At 35.4% G+C, this 23,151-nt stretch overlaps 1 protein-coding gene and 2 pseudogenes across 3 annotated transcripts; all 3 read right to left on the bottom strand.

The window, feature by feature from the left end:
• Positions 1-5,049: 5,049 nt before the first annotated feature.
• LOC112737353 (uncharacterized) lies at positions 5,050-12,694 on the bottom strand. Of its 3 annotated transcripts, none has more exons than XM_025787214.3 (9): positions 12,381-12,672; positions 12,228-12,285; positions 11,688-11,937; positions 11,379-11,594; positions 8,096-11,296; positions 7,742-7,923; positions 7,476-7,617; positions 7,342-7,394; positions 5,050-5,142 (listed from the first exon to the last, which is right to left on the bottom strand). In XM_025787214.3, exons 3-7 carry the CDS (start codon positions 11,892-11,894, stop codon positions 7,536-7,538), a joined length of 3,888 nt encoding a protein of 1,295 aa, XP_025642999.1. In that variant the 5' UTR covers positions 11,895-11,937; positions 12,228-12,285; positions 12,381-12,672; the 3' UTR covers positions 5,050-5,142; positions 7,342-7,394; positions 7,476-7,535. The 3 variants fall into 3 exon arrangements, with proteins under 3 accessions (XP_025642999.1, XP_025642998.1, XP_025642996.1); XM_025787213.3 differs by lacking the exon at positions 5,050-5,142 and adding an exon at positions 5,172-5,557; XM_025787211.3 differs by lacking the exon at positions 5,050-5,142 and having other exon boundaries at positions 7,009-7,394; positions 12,381-12,694.
• Positions 12,695-16,546: 3,852 nt separating this feature from the next.
• Positions 16,547-17,734, bottom strand: LOC112732713 (nuclear poly(A) polymerase 3-like; annotated as a pseudogene).
• A 1,329-nt stretch (positions 17,735-19,063) lies between these two features.
• On the bottom strand, positions 19,064-20,216 carry LOC112732714 (nuclear poly(A) polymerase 3-like; annotated as a pseudogene).
• Positions 20,217-23,151: the final 2,935 nt, after the last annotated feature.

Below are 23,151 nucleotides of genomic sequence, written 5' to 3' on the forward strand. Positions count from 1 at the left end.
GTGTAAATGTGTATTATTACTATGTTTTCAGTTTCCTTCATCCTTGATTCTGTCAATCAATTATACAGAAATCATGGAATGTACAAAATATGCATAACTGAATACACAATGTCTATTAATCTAGGACCATAGTTTATTACAATTTCATAGTCTAATCTTTCACTGGATTCCCAAATTGTACCCATTACGAAACATTAAATTTACACTAACAAAAGCATACTAACATTATACAGCTGTAACTAGACTACATCCCTTTTCTATTACAATGTCAAACAAAATCAACCCAAACAATTTTCAATTGCTAAAAGCACCACTGTTCTTCTCATCGTTTTTTACCTCATCCATCTTCTTCTCTATCTCTACAATTTTGTCTTCCATATTTTTCGTTAGGTCTGTAACTCCATCTTGTGGCACTTCATCAATACAAAAATAGGCAATATACTCATCTAGCCAAGCAAAGTATTTGCAATATCGTGTGTTATTCTATATCAAAGATGCCTACTGTTAAACTCCAAAAATTACAAAATAACTCAGCAAACCAAACAAAACCCTAAACACAAAATTTACCTTAAAATAAGAACAACCAAAGAAAAGCCTCCTTGAATTTTTTAAGTGCTAGATTCGAACAAAATGGCGTAGGATCCGCAATTACACACTGGAGGAATAAATTTCTTCTTCATCCTTCTTAATGCCCCTTCCAGACTGCTTCCATCGGCACTCATTCGACTGCTCCAACTCTCCTCACACTCACCGCATCTTTTCTCGTGACTGACTGAAGAATCAGAATCCGCAGTACCCATGGCCACTGTTGTAAGTCCTCTCACATAGACTGAAGATAAAAACCCTAAACCCTTTGAATCGTACGAGAAAGGGGGGATTATGAACCCCACGCGACGACGATGTTTCAGTTGCAAGGAGGGGGTATTTAGTCTCTGTAACAATTCCCAGTGACACGTAGCACTTGCATTTGATAACTCAACCTCTAACTGACACGTGATACAGGAAACCTGTTCGCAACCGGTCACAGGGATTGATTAGTTCACTTATATCAATGGGTGGGGACCTGATTGAGATTTAGTCATGATCAGGGTGTGACATGTCCCCTGGACAAATGGTCAGGAGGCGAAAAGGGTAGTTATCCTAAACAACCTGAAAATTATAATATTGAATTGTGACGAAAAAAGTGTTAACAAGTTTTATAACATAACAAGTGGTTTAGAGAAATTTTAGAAGACCGGCAAAATTTTATTGTTTTTTATTAACAATTAGCTGCTAATGTTTAAAAATATAGACAAAAAATATATTATTAAATTACTACTAAACTAAAAGAATTAAACTAATAGCTAAAAATAATAGCAAAAAAAATAAATTTTGCTACTCCTCTAATATTCTTCAGTAGTTTAATAACTTGATTTAAAAAAAAAAAAATTAATGATCCTTTACTGCATAACATGAGCAGCCAAAATTTAGTGTTACCACAACAGGTTCTACCATTACAGGGTTAGAGATCAACTACTTCACATAGTATAATTCTTGATTATCCCTTGCACAAAACCGTAACACATGTTCATAGCTTTTGCTCAAAGGATAAAACTAACTTTTTTGTATTTTTAATTAAGTACATCGTTTCAATCAAATTCTATTAAAAAGAATAAAGGAATTTGAATTTAATTATAATGTAAATTCCATGAATTTACAAAATTCAATTTCTATTTTTCACAACAATTTCAATTTCATTGTTTTCCAAACTACTCAAAATCCCACTCTATTACATGCTTTAACAACATCTAAACTAAATGAAATTAAATTTACTCATTTATAAAATAAGAAACCCCTTTTCTTAAGTAAAACTTTATCCAGCAGCATAAGGTACACGAATATTACCATGCAGCGTTAGGCCATAGATTATGGATTTTACCGAGGGATAAAATAAAATTCGAGAGCATACATTAGAGAACTCCGAAAACGACACATTATTAAATAGGTAAGTGGCAGACTGGCAATCAAGGAGAAGAATAAAAAATACAATCCAATAATGTTCTGAGTTACAATTACACTTGCAGTAGTTCAAAATAGTTACAGTATTTAAAGAACCACCAATTGGCAAGTACCAAAACTAACCTATGGTTACAACTTACAAGACAACCACCCCACCCCCCACCCCCCCCCCCCCCCCAAAACAAAAAAAAAAAACAAAAAGAATACAGAAAATAAAAAACATCAACTATGATCAATGGTCACAAGAGGTTATATAAAGGAAACCTTTTTGGAAGGAAAAAAGAAAAAGAAAAAGAAAAAAAAGACAGGCAATAGTTAACACCTGGGAAAAGTTGTCGCCACACTTCAGAAGAGAAATACGTTAGCATGAATATCTAAATATCTAATGAAATAACATCGTACATATGATATTGATACTAAAGAAAATTTGTTCAACCACAAAACATGTTACCTAATTCTGATACACACTATGAACATCCAACTTTATACGCACTGATTGAGCTACACGATACTTGTTTAGTTCAATCAATTTTACATCATTCCATAGTGCTATTGGATCGATGTAGAAATCAATTATTCTAAATAAATACAGACAAATTAAAACTTGGCGTGTTAATAATCATTATCCATGTCAAAGATTGACACAATTTTGGGGGAAGCGTGATGTGTTTTTAACTTTTAAGGACTTCACACTAACCATGATCTGAAATTAAAAGGTGGCTACTCTAAAGGAGGTAATGTTATGACATGTCTATGATTGCTCATTTGCTCTACATTATAATTGATCTTTTGCTACCCTGGTTCGTGCCTATTTTGTCTAGTTTACCACTTTTCTATCCAGCTTATTGCTTCTATTATTTTGTTTAATATTTTCATCACGGAATCATTTTATTTATGTATTTGTCTAATCCTATTTGAGTGTTGATGTCCCTAGCTAGTCCTTGGTTAAAATGAAGCCTTATTACAAATACAAATACAAATACCAGGCCTCTTTCTAGGTGGACCATGTTGAGTCATTTGAAATTTTATTATATTCTTCTACTCCAAAAGATGGAAGGCAAACTATACGACACATTGCGTAATTGATTATACTGAAAATGAACTCGCTGAAAATCTTATTATAAATGTTATATATGACCTTAATAATATAATATAATACACTATTACAACTATAAATTTGACGGCATAAATCTTATACTGCTAATGCTCTATACTATTATACCCTTCATAAAAATACCAACTGCATAAACAGGCATATTTTAGCAATCTGTCGTCTTAATTATAAATTTTGATTTGTATGGTATACACTATATTTTATGCCTTAGTACCTTAGAAAGTTCTCCAATCCCCACCTCCTAGTTAAAATCCTGGCTATGGCCCAGAACTTGATCACCTCTCTCCCACCCCCCCAATGGCTACAAGTAGCATTCACATGATTGCGTATCTAAAGCTAAACTGACGCACATAGTATATTATCAAAATGTCAAGAGTTATTTTTCTTGTTTTATTATAAATTCATACATCTAAATTGCCTAGCATTTAAATCAAAACGCTATGGTACTAACAACTCTTTAATCTTCTTATGGTACTTCCACTAATTTACATCAAACGTTATTTAACTTATGACCTTTGGTCTCAAAAACTAGAAACTAATTCAGGTTTTCTACACATTTTGAGAGGTACATACTAGGCAAAGGGAGACACTTTCATTTGTAATTGTCAATTCCAAACATTCCATGTCTGTCATTAGAAGCCAATTGATGTTGTTGTCTCAAAATGATTTCAACAGAGTTCAAGGTTAAGCATCTTACTATTCTATAAATTTGCATCATTGTGAGAACTAAAGTAACTATGGCATATAGACTACACATGGCAAGCAATCAACATAAGTTCATACAACATACAAGCAGTGTTTTTAGATTGCGGCCATGGCATGTCAGTTTTTGAACTAACTGCCATCTTAAGTGTGTGGCATTGCAGAAAAGGCATTGAGCAAATGGTGGCCGCATTGGCGGTGGCACCATGGCGGTCCAATACAAGTATGGCGGAAATGGCATTGTTTTTTGGAACTTTATAAATTAGAAGGGTGTCTTTTGGTCATTTTAATAACCCTAAACCTAACATTTATAAGTCAAACCTTCTCTAGTTCTCATATCCTGCCTCTTTCATGCCCTCTACTCTCTGCTGTTCACTCTCCCTCTCTGCTGCTAGAGGAAGAGGAAGACCACAATGATGAAGCAACATAACACAACAGAGGCATGATGGTGCCATGACCAGCAGAGGGATACGACAGCATTGGACATTGTTCATTAATCTGCTTCTCTAAGCTGCTTCCTTTTTTTCTTTATATTTTGAACCTTCAAGTTTTTGTTTTTCTATTCTAATCCTCTTTTTCTTTTCCTATTCTCACCCTCAAATTTTTTTTCCTAATCTAAACCCTCAAATTGCTTCTGCTGTTGCTTAATTTAAATTAATATTATTATTTATGTCAATTAGAAATTAGTTTTAATCTTTAATATTGATTGTTATAATATGGACAAATAGTTTCATATTATTATTGATAAAGCATTAGTAGTTAGTAGCTTAGATATAAATTTTTTCCTTTGTCTTTTAGTAGTTTTATTATGTATCGGCCCTTGGAAATGGATCCTCTCAATTTTTTTTAACAATTGATGGAGTAAAGTGTGATCTCTCACCATTAATTGTTATAAGTGGGACCAAGAGAAAACATGAGAGAGAGTGCATTGAAGGGTTATAGATCACACTTTACTCCCTCAATTTTTTTCAACAATTGAGAGGATCCATTCCCACGGCGATTTCCGCTATTTGCCTCAACACCATCTGCTGTAACCTCATGGTGGTTTTTTACCCTTCCGCCATGAGCCACCATCCACCATCAAAATATATGCAGACAAGTTAAAACAGCCTAGAGAACAGACTCTTGGTTTGAGTTCAGAAGGAATCTATTAGCAATTTTGCATAAATTATTAAGATTAAAAAATAACGAACCTGATAAAAACACAATGACAATGCAGAGATTGAAGCCAAGAATTGCCAATCAACAAGCATATCTCACCACTTCAATGAGTGCTCCCCACAATGTGATAGAAAGATGATATAAGCTTTAACTAGGAAGAAGCGGTTCTAGGAAATAAAATACAAAAAAGATAAAATAAAATAAAATCCAACAACCTCTAAATTAGAAGCAGTCAATTTTAAACTCTTGCCACTATCACCACTACAAATTATCTGTATCCATATATAGATTACATGTTACTCAATCAGAACCAGTGTACCATAGCAGAGTATTCCTAAACATATTGGTGAATTGAATACATCCCCCTATCCTTTAGAAAAAGTTATCATAAACTAAAGTCCTCTTACATACAGTTTCCCAAGTTTCATATCATCAACAATCCAACTATACTTGTTGAACCTATGAAACTGTCAGTGACGCGTCCTAGTTGCTTATGCTTTCCTTATTAACTCTTGTCTTTGTCATCCCCGATTATGAGTCTTTATTGCTAGACATTGATAAAATATACAGTTGTTGTTCATGCTGTGTAGCATAAAATAAACATACACATTAATAACTTTTGTATATCAACCCAAACTCTACTAGAAATTCTTGTACGTATTTAAATGTTTTCTATTCAAATTAACTGGCCAAACCCTATATATCCTAGATTTTTTTTTTTTAATTTTAATAGGTAATGTACCATTTTGTAAATTTGTAGTCAAACCTGTGCCTATGCAAACAACTAACAAAATTAGCTAAGTTCATTAAAAACTAATGCCATAAACTATAATTCATGTTTAGACCTCCTAGTTACCAAATACATTAAGATTAAAACCCAGTTATCAAGCGGTCTCTGCTCCTGTCAACATTTCAAGCTACATCTCCCAGAACACATCAATTTAATGCTCTATCGATAAAAAATAAGGAATATAACTGACGGCTTCTTACAAAAGAAACCAAAAGCATGCCAATTTGCAAAATTTACAAGACATTTTTGCTTTGATTTACTCCAAATAGACTAAAAATTGTTATGATTATTAAACTTCTTTTACACATCAGATGAAAGTATACAATGCACTAGTACTCTAGTCTTATTGAGTAAATGGCATCATCCTCCATAGTCCAAAGGAATATTAAATTATGTCTGGATATTAGTGAAAATTTGGTCTAAGTTATTCTCCTAAAAATCTTTTATTGGCTAGATTCAATTTAGGGCATAATAGTTAGTCTAAAATTTTACATTTTTGATGAAATTAGAACAGTAGTGATGAACAATGATGCACTGCAACATTTTAATCCTCCACTATCAAATACGCTAGAAATGCCAATGCCTTGAGGAAAAAAGTGCCAAAAGGGCGCTTCTCAATTTATTTTGCTGTTTGAATTCTTCTATGGAATAAGTATTAACAATTCTCTACATCAATACGGTTTAATTCTTCTCCTATTTAGACAAACCCCAGACGCTCTCCTCAAATTAGATATCGTTGTACAACCTTCACCACTTTCTTAACAAACTCATTCACTTCTTTCCCAATAAACAACTTGCTCAATTTAGAAGCTATACCTATGGACATTGATGTCATGCATGTAACCAACCACACTAAGGCTTTGTTTGGTTGGAGAGAAGTGGAGGGGAAATAGGGGGACGGGAAGAGAAGTTGCACATTTTTATATGTAATTTATGAAGGAAGTTTTGCAACTTTTTTTCCCACCCTCTATTTCCCCTCCACTTCTCTCAAACTAAACAAAGCCTAAGGGATACGGCTTAGTGGTTATTGAAGCCTTTCTATGTTTCTCACTTTCTCAGTCTATAAACCGAGTCTAAACAGACTTTCAAACTATTAACATATAAAAACAGTAATTTAAAAGTAGAATTGATTAAAGTATGAGTTGGTATAAGAAGTGTGGCTTTGAAATTAATTTGCAAGGAAAAGATTTTCCTCGTTTCTTTGATACAGCCAAAAACAAAATAATGGAATAAAAAATAATAATAGCTCCAAATAGGAATATCCCTTTTCTATGATAGTGTTGAGAAGTTATACACAACAACACATAATAATGGAAATTGCATAGCCTTTATCAAGAAACATTTTTAGAAAATTAACTAGACAGCACAACATATCATACCATAATGCAGAGGCATCAATGGACAATGGAGGCCTCTACTAAAGCCCAAAAGATAAACATTCATATGTATTGTCCTTACCATTAGCATCTAAGCAACATGGGCAGAATAAAACGACAAACTGTTAACAGAGCACAAAGGTTGAAACAACTATTCTAGTTATAAATTAATTTCAAATTCAAAAGCCAACAAACTTAACTGCCAATGTACTTCAGATCCCAAAAACATCTCCATTAATATGATGGTAGCAACCTGAAATGACACAAGCAGCATAAGCAACTTGGGAAGTAGAATACGGGGATCAAATAAATAGTAATGTTATTGCAATAATACCGCAGCAATATCTTTGGTTGAAATCTGCATGAAAGCCAAGTAACCGCAAACGATGGCTACTCAATGTTTATTTCCTCGACCCTCAAAACCAGTGTTTCTTGTCTTGTTTCCATCTTTGACTGAGGAATGTTCACTTGGTATTCTACCAAAAAACGAATTTACATAATGAAATAATAAAGGGCTGACTACCAGAGAAAAGTTTAACCATGGGTATATTAAAATAATGAAAACAATTTTAAAGAAATAAAATAACATAAAAAACTTACAATTTTTGTTTCTTCACATTTTGTTTGATGCTTTTAACTATATCCATAGCCGTCCTCTGGTGCTCCCTTGTTTGAGAATGCAAGTCCAAACCTTCAACTGTTTCACAATCAACTCTACATATCCGGCACCAACCCATGCTAGCAGGCTTCCTTCTCACATTATCAAATGACCTGGCTTCTCCCTAAAAAACAAATAGTAAATTATAAATAAAAGAAATCATTAAAATTTCCATCAACAAGAATGCATTTAACTTCTTTTTAAAAGGAAAGGGGGGAAAAACTCAATGCATTCAACTTAGCTATATGATAACAATAACAAGCATAAAAATACCATGTGAGCCATTGAAACTTAACTGGTAAAAATCCAGCATCATTAGGAAATCCAGGAAGAGAAAAGCTGCTCCTGAACCCAGGTTCACCAAGCTGCGGATGACCTGGCCTGTTTCCTTTGCTGAAAGATTCAAAACTTCGAGAGCCAGGATGGGCACCATAAACTATAGGTTCCCCTTGATGCAATTGCCTTGAAAAGTTATGCGGACCAAAATGTTCACCCCTTTGAAATGGACCAGCAAATTCATCTTGGCCAATAAAATTACCATCCCTTGGATGTTCACCCAATCGAAAATTACCAAAACCCTCAAACTCATCTCTATGCAAATGACCAGGCAGACGAGGAAACCGACTATCATGGAATGCAATGCCAAATGGCTCACCAAAATGACGTGCAGGTCTTCCATCAAAATCATCTATATCTGCCTTACCAACAAGCCCACCAGAGAGGGGCCGCATTCTATGGGGAGGCATATCAGGATATTCACCACCAGGACTTCTGGGAGCCATACCGTCCATGTGATGTCTCCCATGTCCAGGACCTAGGCCAAGATAACCAGGGTGGAGAGTAGCACCTGATTTGTTAATGGCCTCATCATGGAAACCAACTGGTCTCTTCCCTGCCTCGAGTGGATCAAATGAATGATTTCCATATCTAGGAACTGGCTCAGTGTCCAAAGGCATCCTAGGGAATTTCCTGATACCATCTTCAAACTCTCTTCGATCAAAATTTTGATGTCCTTGTGCCGGGAAAGAGTTAAACCTTTCATCCCGGAAACCAAAATCATCAGGAGCATGTACTAGCATATTGGCAGTCAACCCACCGTGCATATCTCTAGAAGGTTGTGCACTAAATCGTGGCCCTCCAATACGAGATGAATTAGATGCACCAGCATGAAAAGGAGGTTCCTGACCTTGATTATATGGCGCTGCAGGTCCAAGAGACTGAGGTTGAAAGTTTTGCCCTGGTGTGCCAAATTGGATGCCAATACCTTGCGGCTGCTTTAACATGGTTGCCTGTCCCAAATGAGGATCATGGGTAGGTACATGATTCCTGACAAAAGTAGAAGAGTGTCCAGAAGGGAGAGGATCATTTGGCCCTGCTGGACGTAGCACCTGTGATCCTAACATTGCAGAAGACCTCTGCTGGACAGCAGCATATTCAGTCATTGGCTGATGTTGCTTACCATGATCAGCAGCAGGTCTTGAAGTGTGTGCATCATCATTATTCACTTCATCAGTTTCAGACTCTTTCTTGGTTTCCATCTTCAGCAGAGGACCATCTTGATTCTCATTGCCCTTGGGAGCAGAATGCTCATTACCGTTATTTTCAGCAACCTCTTCCTTACCAACACTCTGACCCACTGAATCACCATTTTCTAATGAATTGACATTTGGGCCTGAAGTTTTCACGGCATTTTGATCTCCACCATTTTGCTTGTTCCCAGCATCAATAGGCTTTATATCCATTTTGACCTTTTCAGATTTCAACTCATTTTCTGATAACGATGCTGTATAAAAATCTTTAGAATTTTTAGCAAGTTTCCCAGTGGCAGAGTCACTGTGCTGTTCAGTGGCATTGCCTTGCCTTTCATGAGGTGCTGGAGCCCCAGACTGCAAATCAGAAGACAACTGCACTTGATTATTGGTCCCAACCAACAAATTATGGTTTTCAGGCAGGTGGCTGGAACCAGTTTGCCCTGGTCTAACTGGAATGTTATTAGCAGTGTGTGCAAATGGCTGTATTTGTATTGGATGATTGGGGATTGAAGGTTTTCCAACAGCATTTTGGGATTGACTGAGCTGAGTGCTATTTAACGGTGCAGGATTACCTTGTGCGGGTGGAAAAGAATGCCTGGGAAATGAATGTCCTGGACCTTGAGGTCGTAAATGAGAAGACATGGGCATGTGTGCAAAAGGTTGCTGAGCCAAACTTTGTTGAACTGGTTGCAGGGTAGGACGGTGGTTAATTGGGCCAGGTTGTTGATTGGGATTATAAACCGGCGGCTGTTGGATAGGAGGGGTACCTTGGCCTTGAACAGGTGAAGGCAATAAAGCTGGCTGTTGCTGATTAGAAAACATCACTGGAATTTGCTGAGGAAACTGATTCTGCATCAGGACTGGATGCTGAGCATGAGGCAGAGGCCCACTTTGAGCATGCATCTGCATACCATGTTGAGGAGCTCCTGGCTGAGTACTCTGGTGAAGTTGAGGTTGTGGTTGTGGATAAGATTGAAAGCCTGTTACTGCATTTGACGATGCATTTTGTCCTTGAGGTTGGACACTAGGAGTTAGGGACTGGTGAGGACGCATTTGGGACTGAGAAAGATGTTGAACTGGAGCATTAGGGTGTGCTTGTGAATGAACTTGAGGTTGAGAAACAGGATACTTCTGAGCTGGCTGTTGAATTTGAGGCTGTGAATGCTGAGCTTGAGAGTGAGGCTGCTGATAAGGAGGAATTTGCATATGTTGCTGAGGTTGAGGGTGAGGCTGGACAGCATGAGGAACTAGGGGGTAAGGATATGAAGACTGAGGCTGAGAGAGTGCTTGGGTGAGACCCGGTGGATTACTCTGTGGCAGAATCTGACCATGTGGCGTTACAGCAGGTTGAAGCTGCTGCTGTTGTTGGTTAACTTGCATCTGATTCTGTGGTTGCGGAGCCACAGGAGCCGGAACTTGTGGAAGCGGATTAGAAACTCCCTGCGGTTGAAGTTGAGGCTGCACTTGGTGTTGGGCTTGTGGCTGAGGCTGCACTTGGTGTTGGGCTTGTGGCTGAGGCTGCACTTGGTGTTGGGCTTGTGGCTGAGGCTGGGGCTGGGACTGGGGCTGGGACTGAGACTGAGGTTGGGGCTGGCTGTAGGGCTGCTGGTACTGTGGACCTACTGGTTGTTGATAAGGGTAGTAATGTTGATACTGCTGTTGATAAGGATCTTGACCAGGGTATTGCAGGTAGTATTGTTGATATTGTTGCTGCTGATACCATTGCTCTGCAGTTGGTGCAGCAGTCTGAACATTCTGCGTTGGTTGAGATTGAGATGCTGGGTTAGGTAGCTGACTCGAATCCTGCCCAGATGTAGTTGTTGTAACAGCGGTTTGAGAATTCAAAGCTTGTGAAGCCACAGCTCCAACTGGAGCAGCAGTCTGGTTCTGATCAGTAGAGGCAACTGTGCTGGTGGCTGAAGGTTCCTGGGTAACGGCAACCTGCTGTGCCTGACTTTGCACACCCTGTCAACCAAAAAGCATAAGAAGGCAAGATGAGCTACAAAATAAATCAAAAGGATAAATGTAATGCATGAGTGGAACTTACAGGACAACTTTGTGCATGCTCTTGTACTTGTCGATGCACTATTTGGATTCCACACCTATTGCAAACAACAGGTGAATTGCCAAAAACACATCCAGAACAATGTGATGTACACTCGGACAACGTTCCTTGCCATGTGCATCCACTCCTGTGATATAGGCAATGAACAGGTATTTTTCCAATAGTTTCAGCAAGTGCCTTATTCGACTCTGTAAGAGGCTGCAATTAAATTGAGAAAAGCAAGTTCATAAATAGGTAGAAGCCAAACAGCACCAAAACAGGAGCATTTGTAAGTAGAAGCAAGACAAATACCTTAGAATCCGCCTCAGTGACCAAGTAACCATCGTATGGGCAAGCTCTCGTTGTGCTCACTACATATGTCAAGCATGGTTTGCAGTATAAGTGAGTGCATTGTGACTGCATAGCCTCGCTTGGGTACACAAGGAGGCGACAAACTGGACAGAAGTACTCTCCCGCAAGTGATTGAATGTTGACAATGCACTCATTATCGAATCCCATATTGAACTATAACTTTCCCCTCAACTCTAACTGAACATAAACCCTGAACACGAACGAAGCCAATCAACACTACATTCTATCATTAATGAATCAGAGAGAAGCTCATTACTAAAGGAGCTGATAGTGCAACAACAGTACACATTATAGCTAGCACTAGCATATAGCTCAAAGGAAGAAAAACAGCAATGTTAGTTAATATAATCAGATTCGCGAAGGGAACAATCATAGAGCATTCGATTACGAATGAAAACAAGGAGAACAATGAAATAAATGGATTCGGATTAAAGCGGCAATGTCATAAAAATCAAAGATTTCTCGAGAAATGTTCAGAACCTAAAATCTTGATAGGCGTTCCAATTCGAATAACAGAAACCCTCACTGCACAAAAAACCTGATAGGGAAAAGAAAAAAGAATCAATAGCAAGAACAAAGATGATTAGTCATAGAGAAAAAAAGAAAGAAAGAAAGAAAGAAAGAGGAGGTTACCGGGAGCTTGAAGATCGAAGGATCGCTGCAAGTGGCAGTGATTTCGTTTTCGAGAGGAAGAAAGGGTTTGAAAATCAGAGATAAAAGAAGAAAACGAACACACAGAAAGAGGGAATGCGGTTTTGTGTTGTTGAGTATTTAAGAGTGACAGAAACGAATAAGGGTAACAGTGTTTGTTGAGCTTTGCTGCGTTGTGTGTGCAACCTTCCCATATGTCTTTCCGCCATTGAAGAAACGGCGGCGTTGCCTATTCATTTTTTTTCTTTTACCCCAATTTAAAATATTTGTGAGTAAACATCCCAAAACACCTGCCTAGGCTAAGGCTTAGTTTGTTTACTATTTTAAAATGAGTGATGTTATATGTACACTAAAATTAGTCATTAAATTTAGTTATTAGTATAAAATATATGTTAAAATATAAATATACATTGAAAATAAATTAAACACACATGTATGTATTTTTTTTTGGTGACTTAAAAGAAAATAAACAAAAACTAAGAAAGGAAAAAAAAAAACAAGAAACTGCTTAAGAAAGGCAGTCCCGCTGAATACTACTCTCAAACTCTTTCCAAGGCAATGGAAGCTCCACTTGGGGAGAAATAGTCCTCATTGCAGTCTTTGCCATGATATCTGCTACTGTATTTGCATCTCTCAAGATCAACCGAAGATCAGCACGCCATTTCCAAGACATGATATCTCGGATTTTTAACACCAAAGGATCAGTAAACCCAGAGCAATCTTGTAAATTATTGACAATAGTAAAAGCCTCCACACAGTCTGTCTCACATATAATGTCTCTTTGTCCCGAGTCCCATGCTAAAAGAAAGCCTCTCCAAATAGCAAACAACTCTCCTTGCAAAATGCTACGACTCTCAATTGTTCCCAGACAGCCTCGTTGCCACCTTCCCTTCCAATCTCTGCTAACACAAGCAAAACCAACTCGAGCACCACTGCCAGGATAGCTAGCATCACAATTAATCTTAAAGGTACCCACTGAGGGGGGAATCCAAGAGCCACTAATGGTTGAGGGGATAGATAGTCGTTGCAACTCAAAAATATTTCGGAGCTCCTTTTCTAAGGACAAAGCCATACCAATCATCTTGTCTGTGGTCCAATGCTCGTGAGGATGAAAGATCTCGTTGTTTCTCGAACACCAAATCCACCAGAGACCAGAAAAGAATCTAAAGGGGCGCTGTTTGCTATTATGTAAGAACCAACTCATCAAATCCACTGGTTGATCGGAGATCCCTAAAGCTTGCCAAACAAGTTGGTGACTAATTTTAGTTATTAATTTTAGTGTATAAATAGCATTTTTATTTTAAAATATATAAGAAGAATATTTTCTTTGTTCCAACACTATTTTTATGTGATACTTACAATTAATATGTCAATCGATTCACATTTCGCAATCAGTTGTAATGATTTACTAGTCTAATTTTTTTTATGAGTGAAAGTTGTTAAATATTTTGGGATGGTTGAGGAACACAATAAATAGTCAGTAATATTCACTCATATATATTTGTTTTCATCTTGATATTCAAAATTTACATGCCTTCATTTTGCAAAAATAATTTTATATACAATGTTCTATATCTATTATCACGCAAATAGCATTTTGTAACATTTGATGAGGTATTAAAATGAAATTTGATAAAACTACAAGAAAAGTATGTGCGTGTATATATAATTTTTCATACCTTTTATATTTTTTAAAAAAAAGTGTTGAGTATGAAAGTTTAGATTTTATTTATGACAATTGTAAATGTTACAGTCACGTACAAACAGATTGTAAAAAGAGTTTAAAAGGTATATCTATAGTTGAGAAAATGAACTCTTTAGTAGAGATGTTTTATTCACTACATATAATGGTAGATGACGAGATCGCAATAGCGAGTACGACGAAAATCGTAAATACAATGAAAAAAGTTTAAAATTCGAATTTTTTTAAATTTGGTAAGAATAAATAAGCTGATGCTAAGAATAACGTCAATTTAGATATGACGCATATGAGTACATGTAAGGTAATAAACAAGTGCATGAGGGATAAACAAGAATGTTATGTATATGGTAATTAATAATGTTAATAATTTGAATAAGTAATGGTTTCTTGCAAAAAATGAAAGAGAAAGATGGTCCAAGACTCTTTCTTTAGACAAAGGGCAAGGTTTAATAAAAATAAATATTCATACATTTTATATTTTGAGGGGAAAAAAGTGTTGAGTATAAAAATTTAGATCTTATTTGTGACAATTGTAATTGTTATGGCCATGTGCATGTAGATTGTAAGAAGAGTTCGAAAGATGCAGACAAAATGGAGGAAAAAAACTCTCTAGCAGAGGCGCTCCATCCACCACACGTGATGGTAGATGATGAGATGGTAGCAGCGGGTGCGACGGAAGTTGGTGGTGCAACGGAGGCCACAGGTGCAACGAAGAAAGTTAAAAAATCAAATATTTTCAAATTTGGTAAGAATCAACAAGCTGATTCTAAGAATAATGTCAATCCAGATATGGCGCCTAAGAGCATATACGAGGAAGAAAACAAGTGCACAAGGGAATAAACAAAGATGTTATGCATGGGACAATTAATAATATTAATGATTTGAATGGTCATTATTTTTCGTAGAAAAGAAAAGAGAAAGATGATCCAAAACTCCTTTTTTGTAAAAAAGAGATGGTTTTATAAGCGTGCACGAGGAAAAAACGAGTGCAGAAGGGAATAAACAAAGATGTTATGCATGGGACAATTAATGATGTTAATGATTTGAATAGGTCTCGTAGAAGAGGAAAGAAAAAGATTATCCAAGACTCCTCATTTGAAAAAAGGACAAAGTTTGATAAAACCACAAAAAATGTGTGAATGTGTATGTGTGTGTGTGTTAATGATGTTAATTATTTGAATATGTTATTGTTTCTCGTAGAAAAGGAAAGAGAAAGATTATCCAGGACTCCTTTAGAAAAAAGGACATAGTTTTATAAGCGTGCACGAGGAAAAAAAATAAGTGCACGAAGGACTAAATAAAGATGTTATGCATGGGACAATTAATGATGTTAATGATTTGAATAGGTCATTGTTTCTCGTAAAAAAGGAAAGAGAAAGATGATCCAAGACTCCTCCTTTGGAAAAAGGACAAGGTTTGATAAAAGCATAAGAAAAAGTGTGTATCAAGAAAAGTATGTATGTATCAAGAAAAGTGTATGTAAGAAAAGTGTGTGTAATTTTTCTCGTAGAAAAAGAAAGAGAAAGATGATTCAAGACGCCTCCTTTGGAAAAAGAACATGGTTTTATAAGCGTGCACGAGGGAAAATAATAAATGCATGAGGGAATAAACAAAGATGTTATGCATGAAATAATTAATAATGTTAATAATTTCAATAGGCCATTATTTCTCGTAGAAAAGGAAAGAGAAAGATCATCCAAGACTCCTCTTTTAGAAAAAGAACAAGGTTTGATAAAATCACAAGAAAATTGTGTATCAAGAAAAGTATGTGTATCTGTGTGTGTGAAATTTTAGATCTTATTTGTGGCAATTATAATTATTATTGTTGTGTAGGCAGGTTGTAAGAAGAGCGTGAAAGGTGCATATATGGTAAAAGAAAAGAATTCTTTAGCAGAGGCGCTCCATCTACCACATGTGACGTAGCTGACAAGATTGCAGCGACGGCGGAAGTTCAAAATTTGAATCTTTTCGATTTTAGTAAGAATCAACAAGCTTATTCTAAGAATAACGTCAATCCAGATATGGTGCCTATGAGCGTGTATCAGGAAATAAACAAGGCGTTATGCATAGGGCAATTAATGACATAGTTGTAAATACTTGAATTAGTATATTGATCGTTTAAGATTCTGAACTGATCTGAATTAGTATTTTGACCGTTTAAGAAAATAAACCAATATGAACTAGTCAACAGTTAGCTACGCAGTCAACCAGTTAATACACGTATGCCCACGATGATCCAAAAATAACAGCACATGGGAGTTGAACCTTATAAAAACTTAAGCTGATAGGAGAAGGCAACATTAATGGTTATATCTCTGACAATCACCCCCAAGCAAGAGCCTCTTTTAGGTTTGCTTGATATTTGTATAGGCATTATTTTCTTCTTTATTTATCTTATGCTATTTTTTTACTTTTGGGATTTACCAAAAATCGAACTCTTAACCTTTCAGATATAGAACTCTGATATCATGTTTGGCTCACTTTTGTCAGGGTTAATGTACTCTATAGGGTTAGGATCACAAAAACTCTAGATTCCCTCAAGAATGACGAGAAGACTGTGGAAGCGTGACTTAACCCAACCAACCCAGTCTCTAAGCTCACATTGATTGGTAGTACAAAGGTAAATCTTGACAAATTTAAAATACCTTTTTGAGTATAAAAAAAGCTTAAATATATTGTCCCACGTGAAATCCGGCTTCAAAAGATCACTTGTCATATTGTATCCACGTACAAACTCGATCCTAATCCGATAGAAAGTGCTTTTGGTTATATTTGAATGGCAAAATTCTTAAGGGCTATATGACAGAAAAATAGGCATGAAAGATCGCATTTCCATACTCTCTAGTTGTTTTAAGAACATTCCTTCCTGCAGCATCATTGGCGTAGTCCAGGACCAAAATGCAAACATTCAGAAAAAGTTCATAATCAAAGCATTTATGAAGGTATCAGGATGTCATTGACAAAAATAAACTACAATAATTGCCAAATGGACTCCTCCCAAGTAACCATGTAATGTGTCATAAACTCTTTGTCTTTTTGCCCATAATTTAAGACACCTATCATAGCTTGAAAATTTTCAACATTTGGTACTAGCTAAAGAATGCATTTATTTGCTTGTACATCAGACAAGTTTTTCTAGCTAGTATCATCAATATCCCTCAAGAAAAATGGGTGTAGTATGTGAACACTCTCAGGAAGATATAGTACGTTCAAGCAAGCATATGAGAGATCAATGGAAATTCCACTGAATTTGAATCGCATCAGAGGGACTTTTGCACTCTTGACACAGTAAAACTCTGACACTTATGGCCTACTTTTAAGCATGTCGTGCAAACACAACAAAGAAGTTTTTCGAAAGGGTTGCAAAATAAGGAGGAACACACAAAGCATCAATGTTAGATTCAGCGTTGTGAACTCTTAGGCCATAAGATTCATATGTCAATACCGTGGGAGATGTAGCCGCAATCTGATGCTTTGGTAATCGCCGTTCTACAACGACCTGCTTGATCCATATTGACACAATCTGTTTGAGCTTCTAAATAGCATTCTTTCTTCTCTCTTTCTCTTACATAGAAGGAACAAATCCTTCATTAGCCATAAACTGAAGAAGAGAGATAGATCTTTGGTGATCCATTGGAAAGGTTGAAAGGGAAAGGTTGCAGGGAGTGGAACAAGCACCCCCACAGAACAATCAATAGGCAGAAATAGCGGTGGAGATGGCAGTAGCGGCATCAGAAGATGAATAGGAGGGTCCAAAATGATGCCGCTTAATGAATAAGAATAAGAAGGATAAGGAGAAAAAGGAGAAGAATAGACAATTATAATTGTTATGGTAATGTGTAGGCAGATTGTAAGAAGAGCCCAAAAAGTGGATATATGGTAAAAGCAAAGAACTCTTTAGTAGAAGTGCTCCATCCACCACATGTGCAATGAAGGAAGTTCAAATTTGAATATTTTCAAATTTGGTAAGAATCAACAAGTTGATTCTAAGAATAACGTCAATCCATATATGGCGCCTATGAGCGTGCATGAGTAATAAATAAGGCGTTATGCATGGAGACAATTAAATGACATAGTTGTAAACACTCGAATTAGTATTTTGATCATATAAGATTCTGAACCGATCCGAATTAGTATTTTGACCGTTTAAGGAAACAAACCAATACGAATCGGTCAACAGTTAGCTACGCAGTCAACCAATCAACACTCGTATGCTCAGGGTAGTCCAACAAAACTAGTGAACACGATAGGAAACCCAATTTTCGAAATTAATTCCAAAAATAACAGCACATGAGAGTTGAACCTTAGACAAGCTTAAGTTGATAGGAGAAGACAACATTAATGGTTATATCTCTAACACTCTCCCTCAAACAAGAGCCTCTTTTAGGTTTGCTTGATTTTTGTATAGCCATTATTTTCTTCTTTATTTGTCTTATGCTAATTTCTCACTTTTAGGACTCACCAAAGATCGAACTTTTGACCTTTTGCACATAGAGCTCTGATACCATGTTAGGATCACTTTTGTCGAGGTCAGTGTACTCCGTACGGTTAGGATCACAAAAATCCTATATTCTCTCAAGAAGCATGAGGGAATAAACAAGGACTCAAATTAGTATTTTGTTCATATTATATTCTGAACGATTTCGAACTAGTATTTTGACCATTTAAGGAAACAAACCAATACAAACCAGTCAACAGTCAGCTACGTAGTTTACTAGTCAACACACATATGCCCACAGTAGTCCAACAGAACTAGTGAACACGCTAGGAAATCATATATTGGAAATTAATTCCAAAAATATCAACATATGGGAGTTGTACCTTAGACAAGCTTAAACTGATAGGAGAAGGCAATATTAGTGGTTATATCTCTAACACTCCCCCTCAACTAAGAGCCTCTTTTGGATTTGCATGTTTTTCATATAGGCATTCTTTTCTTCTTTATTTGCCTTATGCTATTTTTTCACTTTTGGGACTCACCAAGGATCGAACTCTTGACCTTTCGGACATAGAGCTCTGATAACATATTTGGATCGCTTTTGTCAGGGTCAGTGTACTCCGTAGGGTTAGGATCACAAAAACCCTGGTTCCCTCAAGAATGACGAAAAGACTGCAGAAGCGGGACTTGACCCAACCAACCAGTCCCCAAGCAAACATTGATTGGTATTATAGAGGTAAATCTTGGCAAATTTGGAATACTTTATTGAGTATGGAAAAAGCTCAAATATATTGTCCCATGTGAAATCTGGCTTCAAAATGTCCCTTGTCATATTGTATCCACGTACAATCTCGGCCCTGATGTGGTAGAAAGTGCTTTTAGTTATATTTGAATGGCAAAATTCATAAGGGCAAGATGGCAGCAAAATAGACATGAAAGATCGCATTTTCATGTTCTCTAGTTGTTTTAGGAACATTCCTTCCTGTAACATCACTAGCGTAGGCTATGACTAAAATGCAAACATTCGGAAAAAGTTCATAATCAAAGCATTTATGAAGACATTAGGATGCCGTTGACAAACATAAGCTGCAAGAATTGCCAAATGGACTCCTCCCAAGTAATCGTGTAATGTGCCATAATTTAAGGCACTGTATCATAGCTTGAAATTTCTCAACATTTGGTACTATCTAAAAGATGCGTTTATTTGCTCGTACACCAAACAAGCTTTTCTAGCTGGTGTCATCAATATTCCTCAAGAAGGATAGGTATAGTATGTCAACACTCTCAGGAACATATAGTACTTTCAAGCAAGCATATGAAACATCAATGGAAATTCCATCGACTTTGAATCGCATCAAAGGGACTTTTGCACTCTTGACACAGTAAAGCTCTGACACTTCTGGCCTACCTTTAAGCATGTCGTGCAAAACAACAAAGAAGTCTTTCGAAAGGGTTGCAAAGGAATGAGCAACACACAAAGCTTCAATGTTGTGGTAGATGTAGCTGCAATTTGATGCTTTGGTAATCACCGTTGTACAGCGACCTGTTTGATCCATATTAACACAATCTGTTTGAGCTTCTGAATAGTATTCTTCCTTCACTATTCCTCTTCCATAAAAGGAACAAGTCCTTCATCAACCATAAACTGAAGAAGAGACATAGACCTCTGGTGATCCATTGAGAAGATGAGAGAATAGTTGAAAGAAAAAAGTTGCAGGGGTGGAATAAGCACCCCCGTAGAAGGATCAATAGGTAGAAACGGCGATGGAGGTGGCAACGGTGGCGGTGGTAGAGGAAGAATTCGAGGGTCCAAAACAACGTCGCTTAATGAATAAGAATAAGAAGGAGAATGAGAAGAATAGGCAATTATAATTGTTATGATTTGTTATGGTTATATGTAGGCAGATTGTAAAAAGAGCCCAAAAGGTGCAGATATGGTAAAAGAAAAGAACTCTTTAGTAGAGGCGCTCCATCCACCACATGTGACCGAGGGAATGAGTGCAATGAAGAAAGTTCAAAATTTGAATCTTTTCAAATTTGGTAAGAATCAACAAGAATTTATATCTACACCTATGCTGCCAATCTACTATAGCTCTTATTGTGCACTATGCGAATAATTTTATACATATTCTTTCCCATTTTATTTCTTTTTGGTCAACATATTTCTATGTTAGCCTTTTAATTATATAATTCTTAAAAATTCTTTCATTAACTTCAAAATTTAAATCCATAAACTTTTATTTTTAGTGAAATATATTTATTACTTTGACTAATTTTAAATTATTATATTATCATCTATATTTATTTTATAAAAAATGAATTTATTTAAATTATTAAATTTGAGTGATATGAAATATTATTTTTATCACTTAGATATTCAATAATAAATTTTGCATTCATTTATTTTAATATTTTAATTTATTATAATTTTATATATTTATTTAATTATTACTAGATTAATGATTTGACCTGTAACCCATCGGTTGAGCTAATAATCCAGTGACTCAGTAATTTGACCAGGTTGATTACCGATTCGATTTTGATAATTATGATTAATAATGCCAATGATTTGAATAGGTGTTTCTCACATAAAAAGAAAAAAATGGTGCAAGACTCTTCCTTTGAACAAAGGACAAGGTTTGATAAAACTATAGTATATATATATATATATATATATATATATATATATATATATATATATATATATATATATATATATATATATATATATATATATATATATATATATATATATATCATACATTTAATATTTTGAGAAAAAAGTATTGAATATGAAATTTAGATCTTATTTGTGACAATTGCAACTGCTATGACTATGTGCAGACAAATTGCAAAAAAAATCCAAAATGTACAGATATAGTGAAAGAAAAGAACTCTCTAATAGAGGCGTTTCTTCCACCACATGTGACGATAGCTGACGAGATCATAACTGCAAGTGCGACGAAAGCCAAAGGTGCAACGAAGGAAGTTCAAAATACGAATCTTTTCGAATTTGGTAAGAATCAATGAACTGATTCTAAGAATAACATCAATTCAAATATGGCACCTATGAGTGTGCATGAGGAAATAAACAAGGACGTTATGCATGGGGTTAAATAGGTCACTATTTCTCAAAAAGGAAAGAGAGATGGTTCAAAACTATTTTTTGGACAAGGGGCAAGGCCCACCACTGAAAAGCTCACATTCTAGAAAAACAAAAATGTTGTATGGACAAAAAAAAAATTTCTTTCTCAATATAAAAATGCTCACTCTTCTTCCAAGTTAGGACCAAATGAATTTTCATTAAAAATAATAATATTGTGATAAGACAAATTGAAACTAATTAACTTGATACTTTCTCATCTAAAACTTCTTCACAGCATAAGCATCTTTGTCCCATACTTCTGGAGACTATGCAATAAAAAGGGTTCAAGGTCTAATTATTGATAATGAAAATGGTAACAAGCATATTCATGCAATCAATGCTTAATTCTAGATTGACTTGTGAATCCTTTTAGAATAGCAGTTAAGAAATACCTACAAAAGATTCCAATATCTAAGTCAATAGGTATGTGAGTTGAGTAAATGTAACTTAGACTAAAATTTACCTGAGACATGTGAATATTTATAAAATAACTTGGTATTGTTTGGTTGCGTTGATGATGGACAATTATCTCCCCAAAATATGAATAACTTAGCATAGTCAGTAATTATAAGAGAGTTTCTTACTCGATCCTCAAGTTCGGTAGAACCTCAGGTCATGGAGTCCGAGATCGGATCCATACCAAGTTTCCTAGGATATTGGACCCGCTTGAATTTTTTGCTCAGCTTATTAGACTAGGTTGGTCATAAAGGATCTTGGTTGGTTCTGCGTATTGAAAAATGCAGATTTAAGCCTTATTGTCTTGGGCCTGGATAAGAACAACTATCTTTAATATATTTTTTTTATTTCTCTCGGGCTCATTATTTGCATTTTCTCTTTGTCTTATTTATTTTATTTTTCTATTTTTTAAAATTATTTTTTAGCCAAATAATAAATATTTTTTTTAAAATAATCGTTTTTATATTTGATGTAAAATAAATTATAAAATACTATAAAAACAAATATTTTAGAATTATTATAAATTTTTATTTGATATAATGACAGAATTACAAACTTTAAAATTATAAAGACATAATTAAAAATTTAATAAAATGATAAAAATTAGCAAAATAATTAAACTTAATTTTTACTATAAATTTCACTATCTTAATTCAAATATTATTAAAATATTACTTTATTGTTTGCTCATTATCTCCATTTAAAAAGAAACAGCTACTTCATTAACAGTGATTTTTTTAATAAAAATCTTTAGTGACTACAAATTATTTAACCTAAAAAATAGAGATGCTCATAGATCAGATTATATTCATAAATTTATGGTATTTATCTATATTTGAGCCACAATTTGCAAATATGACTCGATCTACAAGACGATCAGATCGAAACAAATTCGATTCGTACTCTAATCGGATCAGACCGGATCACATATATCCCATATATATCTACGGATCTAATTTGTATGTCCATACAAAATAATAAATAAATAATATATATGTTGTATTTATATTTT

This window comes from Arachis hypogaea, chromosome 13 (genome assembly GCF_003086295.3).
Source record: "Arachis hypogaea cultivar Tifrunner chromosome 13, arahy.Tifrunner.gnm2.J5K5, whole genome shotgun sequence".
Taxonomy (NCBI): domain Eukaryota; kingdom Viridiplantae; phylum Streptophyta; class Magnoliopsida; order Fabales; family Fabaceae; genus Arachis; species Arachis hypogaea.